General features: G+C 32.8%; 2 protein-coding genes across 2 annotated transcripts; both read right to left on the bottom strand.

The window, feature by feature from the left end:
* Positions 1-1,919, bottom strand: LOC146907685 (uncharacterized). Its single transcript, XM_085727075.1, has 3 exons — positions 1,245-1,919; positions 387-1,136; positions 1-275 (listed from the first exon to the last, which is right to left on the bottom strand). Exons 1-3 carry the CDS (start codon positions 1,917-1,919, stop codon positions 183-185), a joined length of 1,518 nt encoding a protein of 505 aa, XP_085583201.1. The 3' UTR covers positions 1-182.
* Positions 1,920-6,152: 4,233 nt separating this feature from the next.
* On the bottom strand, positions 6,153-8,067 carry LOC146907686 (uncharacterized). The gene is made up of 3 exons (XM_085726306.1): positions 7,441-8,067; positions 6,585-7,334; positions 6,153-6,478 (listed from the first exon to the last, which is right to left on the bottom strand). The coding sequence occupies exons 1-3, from the start codon at positions 8,065-8,067 to the stop codon at positions 6,389-6,391; spliced, it is 1,467 nt and encodes a 488-aa protein (XP_085582432.1). The 3' UTR covers positions 6,153-6,388.
* Between the last annotated feature and the right edge of the window lie 3,717 nt (positions 8,068-11,784).

The following is an 11,784-nucleotide window of genomic DNA, read 5'->3' on the forward strand; positions in this document are numbered from 1 at the left end:
TAAGAAAAGGAAACCATTCTTGCATATATAACCTAATTAAAAACTGAGTAAAACATAAAAGATCTTAAAGCCATAATGGTAGTATTGAAATAACAGAAAATAGTAAATATAAAAATGTTGTCCAATGCAATTAAACTTCCAGCTTGAACATATCTAAAACACACAGCACAATTTGAAACTTATCATTTCTCCCCTTTAACATTGGTTAACAAGTGACGAAGACCATTTGTTAGAGCCGATGACGATGACAAAGATGCCTTTAATATGCTCACACACTGCAACAACACAAATATGTAAAATTAGCAAGAGTATCTTCAATCAATCTAGCAATCCAAAAAACACGACGCATAGTGACAAATATATGTATAAATTATGTCATTTCCTACCTCTTTGATGCCAATGGTGACAAGCTTTTCCTTCACATCATGAAGAGGGACTTTGAAATTGTTGATTAAAAATAGATTTGAAATTGGAGAAGACGTTGCAATGACCAAATCATCTGTAACCACATACTTTCTGTGTCCCTCTGCTTTTACATAACCATTATCACTTGCCTTAGGTGATTTGGGATTACTACTAACTAGGTTTACCTCTCTATCAGTTCTCACATAATCTGCATATTCATTGCTCATATTTTCATCACTAATGAAAAATTGATTTTGAATAATACTATTACCCAAACCTAGGAACCTATTATAGTAATAATAATGCGCACGTAGCTTTTGAATAGGTAATATCTGCTTGCTTAATTTGTTGAACTCGGGTGCCAAGTGTGGATCAACAAGCCTTTTCTTTGCTTCTTTTGTCAAAAATGTGTTTGCATGCAAATCAACTATGCTCTTGTACAGAAAATCAATGTTACCCAAAGAGCAATTCCCTCCTAATACGCGAACAACTCCGCCCAAAGGAAATGTGAGAAAACTTAAAAGTAAGTCAACAAAATCTTTTTCTCCTTGAGCAAACAATATCTTGCCATTTGATTTTCGAAAAACTAACTTAAGGCTGATCTTGATATTTTTCTTGATGACAGCATCACAAGAGAAAACACTTGACCTCTGGATCAATGGTTTCTTTTTTAGAAACAAATCTGTCAGAGTAGACTTGGAGAGCAATGCACACTTTAAAAGATCGAGTACCTGTACAAAATATTAATCAATCGCAAATGAATTGATGATAAAAATTAAAAGGCGGTGTATATAAAGCAAGCAACAAATTAGGAAACACAGCTATAAATTTATAATAACCTTTTCCTTAGTGACGTTGAGAGTCATTTCCGTTATTGAACCTGTGTTTTTTATTCCAGAATTCTGAAGCATGCTTAGCCCTGTGAATTCTGAGTTCGGCATGACAATTAGATCATCAGTAATAACAAAAGCTGCACCTTCTTTAACAAATCCTTTCCCAAAATGTGTCAAGAAAGTTGAACGACTCAAAGGTTTTCCATACACACAATTTTTGTCTGTAGAAGTGTATAAATTATGTTGTTGTATGCATTGACAATCAAACCTGCAACATATGAAGTACTTTGTAGGCTTAATGTCATCAATGTTAAGTTTAAGGTTGATGCAATAATCTTCAGAAGAGTTCTTCGGGTGCAATAACATTTCTTTGCTTGTCTCAGTCTGCATACACTCTTCATCGAGATCTATCACACCTTGATAAAGTTTGTTCAGACAACCAATGGTAACTGGTCCCCTCTTTGAGTCCTTCTCTACGAGTCTTGCAATATTTCCTAATGGCAATGTGAAGAAGCTAAATAGAACATCAACAAACTCTTTCCCTGCTTCAGCAATTAAGACTTTGTTGGTCTCTTTGTTCACCAGAAGTTTCAACAATACTTGATCTTCTGTATTAGGAGCAGCCACTTGCTCCTCTTTTTTAATAGCAACCTTTTGCTCCTCTTTTTTAATAGTAGCCATGGAAGCAACTAGAAAACGATAATGAAAATTTATTCACTCATATATGTAAGGGTTTAACATAATGGAATATAAAATTCACTCGTATGGGAGAAATATTTGGTTCGATGAACGAATAAAAGAAGGTTATTTGACATCTTGTTGACTATTATGCAAGAAACCATGATAGGCCGGCTGACACAGACCTATGGCCTATCCTACTTTAGGTTTAGACCTATTTAAAAATAAAGATGAAAGTCTAGCTAAAAAGGTCAGGCTATGGAACACAAAATTTATGTCTGCCGGCTGGCCATACGTGAATAAAAATATTTTGTTTTCTATGATACTAGTATCAGCCCCGTTGGATAAATATGATAACTATGTCGTCTTTAATTATATCCACTAAACGGATAATCTACAGGTAATCAAGGATATAAATACTATCTATGTTGCAGAGTAGATGGCTATCCATGGAGACGGATAGTATGATACTTGCGCATGCTGATTGGATAAATATGACACCTGTAATTTCTTCATCCTCTTTTTAAGACATCAATATTGTTACCACATGAAAATATTGATATGTTTAATTGTTAATTAAACAACAATTTTTTTAACCAAGACAGAGTACATCACATTCATTTCTTTCCACCTTTTACCACATAATAATAGTTCAAATTTATCAAACAGGTATATATTTTTCCTCAACCGTTACAATAATTTTTTTATGCAAGCCTCTATATATTTATTTAATAAGGGATACTTAAGTAATTATATTAATTTATTAACGGATACAGATGGAGGCAGTCATGACTGTCATGAAATAAGTATATGCGTCATTAGTTTATTTTACCCACGGCTATTCGTTAATCTATCTGCACATGCTCGCTCCTGATTTTATCCAAACCCGCCATTCATTTTGTTGCCATCGCTAGACTCATGTTCTCTAAAATGTCATGTTAAGAGTTTAATTTTACTGGTTCATTACTCGTTCGTTTGATAAAACTTAGACCATATTTCTTATTCGAACTAGTTTTGTATATATTTTTAAGTAGACTATCATGTCATACTAGGTTTCGAAAAGGCCAGATTCTAACATATAAAAAACCATGATGGACTACAAGTCCGATCTAAATCTTGGACTTTTTTAGCAGGACAGGTCATAGTTTAGTTCAGCCTAGTCTATTCCACCTCTAACAGTCACAGACAAAATCAAATCAATATATAAAATATTTAGTATAAAGCCGAAAAGGTACCTGAGACATCAAAGGGGAGGAAGGACAGTGAAAATTACATAAAAAGTTGCAAGCAAATTTTGAAAGAAAAAAAAAATGCAGCATACATAATCAAACAACCATAGTAAAGAATAGTGATTTTTTTATTGCTACTTTTTTATTTCATTTTCAGGCGAACCAATCAACTAATTCGAACCAAACCTAATATCATCGTTTTAGTTTGGTTCACATAAAAAAACGACTGTAAATTCAATCAAATCAAATTGATGTATATTTGACCGTTTTGACATTAGTTTGACTGAAATCAAACCAAACCAAACCACCATGATACACCCTAATGTTAGTCTTTCGAAAAGGCCGTACCTAAAAAAGCATGGCCCGAAAATAATCTATGACAGCTCTAGGCCAAACTCTAACCTTGCAAAACCTAGTTCAACCTAACATATTCCATTCCTAATCCTCACTAAAAAAAGTCAATCAATCTATAAAGTTGTTAGCATGAATGAAGCTGCAAATGGTGAGAAAGAGTACCTGAGACGTCGATTGGGAGCAATAATAATGAAAATTAGTAAAAAAAAAAAGTTAAGAAAAAAAGATAGAGAGAGGCGACACCTTGTTTTGAGAGGGTTTCCGAAAGCTGAAGGCAATGAGACTCAGCGATGAAGGTAAAAGGTTTTTGACTTTCAGTTATCATTTTCTATTTATAATCTTTATTTGCCTAAAATAAAATCGAGTAATTAATTAAATTGATATCAGACTGATTTTTCGGTTCATCACTAAACAAACAAGTAAATTCTTATATACTCTTCAATATTTCAATTTATTTTAAAATAAATTAAAATAAAAATATGACATGTCAGGGGATGGGTACATACCTCGACACCTAGGTTGCCCATGGAAAAATGATGGGTAATTTACCCACAAACTACCACTGACCCATTAACAAATGCTCATTTTTATTGATTGGTGGATAAGTTACCCCATTTTCTTTAAAGGTAATAAAAGTGACATTCTTGCATAGCAGCGTTAGATACAACCAATAAAAATATGACATGTCAATCATTTTAATTGTTGGTACAAACATGTCATTACGATTTAAAAATCATTTTAAATATAAATAAACTATGAACACAATGGTATGTATGTAGTTTAATGTCGTCGTGAACTTAGCTCAGTTGGTAAGGACAATGCATAAAATATGCAAGGTCTGGGGTTCAAACCTCGGTCACCACCAAAAAAAATGTATGTAGTTTAATAGTGTAGATACCCTTCATCCAATTGTCATGTCCTATTCACTACCAAAAAAAAAAATTGTCATGTCCTATTTTCATATTAACTTGTTTTAAAATATTTTAAAATAAATACCATAAATACCTAAGAACTTTAGCAAGAGGGTACGGTTACACATCCAAACTCCAAGTACCAGCTAGGAATTTCCTCAAGTTTGTTTCAAGTTTACCATTGCAACACAAATGATGGATTTTCAAGCTTCTCATAAATCATAGCAGCCATCCTTGTTCATCATCTTTAAAAGTAGTTCATGCCATAGCATACTGAACTATAATTTTCTTGACATCTATGGAAGTGATGGAAGTCATTCTCACCCCGTGTGACAACCACCCCACGGAAATGTAACTAAAACAAAGCACCAATAACCGTCACTCACGAGTCGCAACCTCCAATGTGCATGAACTTGTATTCCTCCTCTCAATAGATATTATGATTTCATTTTTCGCCACTCATCCACGGTTATGACATTTTGAATCAGTATTAATATAAAAAAAGTTTTGGTGAAATTAGTGCTTTTTTCATTTTGTTTATAAACAAAATAAGCCCAGATCGTACAGTAAAGGTTTCCGATTTCCTCCATTTCATACTGGTGCTTAGTTTTAGCAAGATCCCAGACATGGCGATTGGTTTACTGAATTACAAACAAATTACTCTTATTTTGTGGAAACTTTTTATATAAACAAATTTATCTTATGCAAGAGTTTATCCTGAAGAAGATAATTGTGGAAAAATTTTATATAGAAACATAGGGAAATGTTCGTGCCTTTGTGTACAAAAAGTTTAAATATGTCTCTTTTCATAATAAAAATGAGGGACTAAGAGAAAAAGAAAAATTAAACATGAATCAATTGTGGGGAAGTTTAGTTCTTATAACATCATCTAACAATAAATGTCTAATCTGAGCTGGACATGGCTCGGAAAATGATATTAAAATCGAACGAGCTACCAATGTTTTCGAATAGAAAAAGCGCTATACCAATAACTGCTAATGTTGCTTGATGGATTCCTTCCTTCGGTTGAGGAGGACATTTGGGAATAGAGGGAGGATGGGGGGAGTATTTTCAGTCAAATCTTAATTATTACATCTTGTTTGTAAAGCTTATCTCACCTCAATTGGAAATGTATCCATTGGAATAGTATGACTTCCAATATATCCATCCTCTTCCAAAATATGCGCTTTATCGTTACAACTGCTAACTGACATAATTCCAGCGAAGCATAACCACTCCTGGAGAGGAGTCATCCAAGAAATGGAGTCAAGGAATTGTCAGTTGTGTGGAGTGGTACCGAAAAGTTCAACTCATATTTTTACAATATGACTTTGCATCACATATTTGGTATATGGTAGCTCATTGGTTCGGGATAACTATGATTAGTACACCGAACATTTTCTTTTCCATTTCTACCTTTAATCAGGTTTGGATCGAGTAAGAAAATTAAAAGATGTTTGATATTTGGCTCAATGTATCGTGGTCGATTTGAAAGGTGAGGAGTGACCGTCTTTCTTAAAATAAAGTGTTAGCAGCTGAAGAAGTAGTGGATATTTCTAAGCTGACGACATGGTGTTGGTATCTAGGAAAGTTAGCAAAATATCCGTGTATTTTTTATGCTAATGGTGTAAAAAAAAAAAGGCATATTTACTAACACCGATTATAGTGTTAGGAAATGTTTGGCTCCATGCACCTCAAGGTACTAATGTGTAAAAAAAAAAGGGCATATTTCCCAACACAGATTATAGTGTAATGCACGATACCAAGTCTTATAAATACTCAAATATTCTGGAAAAATGTTGAGATGGAAAAACAAAACGAAACCATATGTCCTTCTAATTAAAAACTAAGCAAAACATAAAAGATCTTAAAGCCATAATTCTAGTATTGAAATAACAGGAAATAGTAAATGAATTTAATTAGTATACTCTGAAGCTTATCAAATATCTTAAACACAGGAAAACTTTGAAGCTTATCATTACTCCCCCTCAACATTGGCCAATAAGTGACGAAGACCATTTGTTAGAGCGGATGATGACGACAAAGCTGCCTTTAATATGCTCAGACACTGCAACAACACAGGAATATATAGTTAGCAGTAAATACATTCAATCAATATAACACATAAAATAACACGAAACATAGATCTATGAATAGATTAAGTTCTTTCTTACCTCCTTGATGCCAATGGTGACAAGCTTTTCCTTCATATCATCAAGAGGAATTTTGAAATTGTTGATTAAATGTAAAATAGAAAATGTAGAAGATGGTGCAATGACCAAGTCATCTGTTACCATATAAGTTCTTAGTCCATCTCCCTTGATATAACCATCATCATTTCCTTTAGGTGATTTGGGATGACTACTAACTAGGTTCAGGTACCTAACATGTTTCTCATAACTGCCATATTCATGACTCCTATCTTCATCGCTAATGAAAAATTGATTATGAATAACACTATCCCGAAAAGTTTGAAACTTATTATAGTAACAATAATGCTTCACACGAGGCTCTTGAATAGGTAATATCTGCAAGTTTAATTTGAAGTAAGGTGCCAGATGTGGATCAACAAGTCTTTTCTTTGCTTCTCTTGACAAATATGTGTTTTCATGCAAATCCGCTATGCTCTTGTACAAACCATCGATGTTGCCCATAGAACAGTTCCCTCCTAATATACGAACGACTCCTCCTAATGGAAATGTGAGTAAACTTAAAAGCAAGTCTGCAAAATCTTTTTCTCCTTGAGCATACAATATCTTGCCATCTGATTTTCTATAAACTAGCTTCAATCTGATTTTGATATTACTACTATTTGCAACATTACAAGAGAAAACACTTGAATTCTGGATCAATGGTTTCTTTCCTAGAAACAAATCTGTCAGAGACGACTTCGAAAGCAAAGCACACTTTAAAAGATCGAGTACCTGTACATAATACTAATCGTTCAAAAATGAATTGATGACAAAAATTAAAAAGCGATGTATGTGAAGCAAGCAACAAATTAGCGAACACAACTATAAAATATATAACCTTTTCTTTAGTGACGTTGAGAGTCATTTCCTTTACTGAACTTATGTCTTTTATTCCATAATTCTGAAGCATACTAAGGCCGGTGAATTCCACTGAGTTCGGCTTGACAATCAGATCATCAGAAATAACAAAAGAAACACCTTCTTTGACAAATCCTTTCTTAAAGTGTTTCAAGAAAATTGAACGACTCAAAGGTTTTCCATCCATACAGTTTCTATTTGTTGAATTGTAGAAATAACCATTATTGATGCAGAAACAATCAAACCTGCAACATATGAGGTACTTTGTAGGCCGAGTGTCATCAATGTTAAGTTTAAGATTGGTGCAATAATCTTCAGAAGAGTTATTTGGGTGTAATATCATTTCTTTGCTTGTCTCAGTCTGCATACACTCTTCGTCGAGATCTACCACACTTTGATAAAATGAGTTCAAACAACCTATGGTAACAGGTCCTATGTTTGAGTCCTTCTGTACGAGTCTTGCGATGGTTCCTAACGGCAATGTCAAGAAACTAAATAGAACATCGACAAAGTCTTTCCCAGCCTCAGCAAATAAGACTTTGTTGGTTTCTTTGTTCACCAAAAGTTTCAGTCGCACTCGCTCCTCTGTTTGAGTAGTAGCAGCCATGGCAGCAACTAGAAAACAATTTTCTAATGCAAATTAATATATGAAAAAGCGAACTACATTAGGCAATTCACCCTTAACAAAAGGAAAAAAAATGCCAATAAAGTAGGCTACAACAAACAAAAACAAAAGAAAAGAAAATAACAGATACAAAGAAACCTCTATAACATATTTTGGAGGGTTGAGTTGTTCAAGTAATTTGAGGTAAGGGATAAGAAGTTAGAAATCCTATGTTCAAACTTAATAAAGGAGTAAATATTAATCTAATTAACAACTAACTACTAATATCTGTCGTTCAAAAAAAAAAAAAACAGATACGAAGAAACCATCCAAAATAAACAATGAAGGCAGTAGAAACAACAACAATGATATTTGTACATCCTTAATTTTCATACACCCATTCAACACTTGATTTTCTCCATTCATCACATGGCTTACATATCACTTCTACCACATCACTCTCTCTATTTCTTTCTCTCTCAAGGTGTAGAATGAATATCGGATGTCTATCAAATTATTTCCTAGAAACAAATATAAGGAGAAAACACTCGCAAATCAAACCAAAATCAAAACTTTAGAAGGGTTTAGCATGCTACAAGATAAAATTCACTTTATGCCTACGGGTAATTGGAGAATCTTTTGTTCAATAGAAAAACAAAAGAAATGTATTTTACATCTTATGGACTATTATGAAAGAAAATCCGGTGATAAATGTTGAGTATAATAAACTAAGGGCTTGTTTGGATTGACTTATTTTTTAGCTTATGGAAAATAGTTTATGCAACTAAATAAGTTTTTATGTTAATTCATAAATTCTTACTAACGAAAGTAGTATTTTCATAAGCTATTTTTTCATAAAGTACCTTGACAAACTTATGAATAATACAAAAAAACTTATTTATTTTCATAAACTGATTTGTATAAGCTCAAAAATAAGCCAATTCAAATGGACCCTAAATACTTTTCAAAAGAAAGTATATTTTTCATCTTGCAGGCGAATAATTTTTAAAATTGCAGCATCGACAAATAAATAAACAAACAGAGCATGCAATATTTATATTTTTTAATTGCATTTTCAGGCAAATCAATCAACGGAGTTAAACCAAACAGAATATCATCGTTTAGTATAGTTCGGTTCCACTTCTAAAAACGACTGAAAACCAAAGCAAATCAAATAGGACTGATGAAATTGAACCAAACCGAAGCGTTACATCTTAATATTAGGTTTTTTGAAAACGCCAAGTTCTCACCTAAAAAAAAACTATACCTAAAAAAGACTATGATATGCTTCAGGCTTCGGGCCTTGGATGTAACCTTACAAAACCTAGATTGGTCTAAGCTATTCTTACTACCAATCTTCACCAACAAAACTCAAATAATCCAAATCCATAAACTAGTTAACATGAAGCCATAACAAACTGGAAGCAAAAAAAATTAAAATTATTATAGGATATAAAAAAGGTTAATAAATAAAATGAGACAGAGAGAGGCGGCACCTGCTATGAGAGGGTTGGGAAAGGAGACTCAGTGATCGAAGCAATGATTTAGGAGGGAAATAGGTTTTTGATTTTCAATCTTCATTTTCTATTTATTTGCCTAAAATAATAAAATCGAACAATTAATAAAATTGATTTAGACTGATTTTTCGGTACAAATAAATAATCTGAATAACTAATTAGAGATTCCACGGAGTAAGATCATGGGCCGCTATTAGCTCCTAAAACTGTTCAAAACTAATTAATTTTCAGGTACAAGTTATTAGCTCCTAAAACTGTTCAAAACTAATTAATTTTCAGGAACAAGTTATTAGAGACCAACCACAATGGTGGATGTTTAACCTATTTAGCACCAGATTAAATAGGCACCTCCATTGTGAAGTACACCCTCCGGTCACTAATATAAGCAAAAATTCACTTTCTAGGTTCATTCAATAAATGATGTATGTAGCCTATAATAAAGACTACATACATCATTAATTGAATGAATCTAGAAAGTGAATTTTTGTTTATATTAGTGACCGGAGGATGTAAAATATATGGGTGCCTATGGAGAATGGTGTTTATGGAAGCACATTCTCTCTCTTCAGTTTTTGTTGGTCCTATTTAATAAATCTTAATAAATTAAATAAATTTTGTTGAAATGTAATGATATAAAATTATTTGTGGGACCTATTTAATAATTTTTTTTGAGGTGCTGGGTTGGAGAAAATCGGTGCTTATCAAGTATTACCTTAAAGTTAATGATGTAGACACAGGGGACCCATTTAAGCATCCAATTTGGGATGGTGTGTTGTGGATGATCTTAGAACCAAAAACAAATACCCTTCCTCGGTCCCAAAACAAGTGAGTTATTTAATCATTTTACATAAATTAACGATAATGTATAAGTAAGAGAGTAAAAAATGCTTTTAAGTGTCCTTATTAAGTTTCACCATTATCGTAGAAGCAAAGTGGAAAACGTCAATTAGGAATGATGAAAATAATAGTAATTAGAGTGTATGATTGGAAAAATATTAATATTGCATTGAAAACTGAGGGAGTATATTTTTTACAAACGGCTCAATTATTTTAGTATAGAGGGAGTTACTGATTTTCTGGAGTAAGATCATAAACATCTATAAAGACTCTAAACGCATAAGAGTCCATCTGAAGAACAAAAGAAGCTTATAAAACGTGGAACATGATTTGAAAAAGGTCAAATAAAGTCAACATCCTGATCATAAGAGAGACTTTTTAGAAGCATCTGAAGAAATAAAGACTATGCACGAATGAAAACTCCGAAGAAATGGTGAACCAGAGTAGTATATATTGTCTTCTTTTGATCACATGTAGAAACAAATAAAGAAATTAAAGGACAGAGAGAATGTAACAGATCATTATATTAGAAGCAAAGGAATCTTGAAATGAATACTCAACGACATTATCCATTTGAGGAAATGATTCAACCTCTCTCATCAAGCTTCTCAAGTACTATTTTGATACGCTGACACCTCTTCAACAAAGACTCTCAAAATATTCCCTACATAAAGAATTGAGAGTGGTTGAAAAAATACAGCAAAATTTCCATCATTTTACAAGTGTCTTTACTCTGTCAAATTATATAGCGCATAAACACTTAAAGAAATTCTTACAAACTTTTATATCTTAGAATTTCTTAAGTATCAGTAGTCATCTTAACTTAAATTTCTTACACCTCTAGATTGTATATCAAGTGTAAAACATAATCTTACTTAATTGTTAAACTCTAATTGTAGAAGTCTCTTTCTTGTGTAATTGAGCAAATGAAGTCTCTTACTTGTGTGTTTGACCAAATTGTAATCTTGTGTGATTATAGTGAAAATCCCTTGAAAGTGCAAGGGAACTAGACTACTCTTGGTTAGTGAGAGGAAGCAATTTAATTTCCTTGGGTCGCCTCTTTCTCTCTTTCCTCTCTTTGTGTTTAATTAATTTTCGCTGCATAACTCTGTTTCAGGCTCTGATAAGAACTCTACTTCTGATCACGCACTAAACTGTTTTGATAAACACTTGAAATTTTTTTGAAAAAACCAATAGAATTCAACCCCCCTCTCCTCCTCTCTTGTGTTTTTCTCACCTTAAGTGCGGACAGATCATGGATTGATACGAGATACGAAAGGATCGAACCATGATGTTTTGTTTTAGATAGAAACCATGAGAACCATGCAAAATTATTGTTACAAATTTTTCTCTTATTATTTCATTC

The sequence above is a fragment of the Medicago sativa genome, chromosome 7, assembly GCF_051527215.1.
Source record: "Medicago sativa cultivar Bolivia chromosome 7, Bolivia_mono, whole genome shotgun sequence".
NCBI classification, from domain to species: Eukaryota; Viridiplantae; Streptophyta; class Magnoliopsida; order Fabales; family Fabaceae; genus Medicago; species Medicago sativa.

Excerpts from the sequence above, each read along its gene's own strand:
- LOC146907685 (XM_085727075.1), bottom strand. The coding sequence starts at position 1,919 with ATGGCTACTATTAAAAAAGAGGAGCAAAAGGTTGCTATTAAAAAAGAG. Across the intron at positions 1,137-1,244 it reads TCAACGTCACTAAGGAAAAG|GTACTCGATCTTTTAAAGTG; the intron begins GTTATTATAAAT and ends TATTTTGTACAG. Across the intron at positions 276-386 it reads TCACCATTGGCATCAAAGAG|TGTGTGAGCATATTAAAGGC; the intron begins GTAGGAAATGAC and ends GTGTTGTTGCAG.
- LOC146907686 (XM_085726306.1), bottom strand. The coding sequence starts at position 8,067 with ATGGCTGCTACTACTCAAACAGAGGAGCGAGTGCGACTGAAACTTTTG. Across the intron at positions 7,335-7,440 it reads TCAACGTCACTAAAGAAAAG|GTACTCGATCTTTTAAAGTG; the intron begins GTTATATATTTT and ends TATTATGTACAG. Across the intron at positions 6,479-6,584 it reads TCACCATTGGCATCAAGGAG|TGTCTGAGCATATTAAAGGC; the intron begins GTAAGAAAGAAC and ends GTGTTGTTGCAG.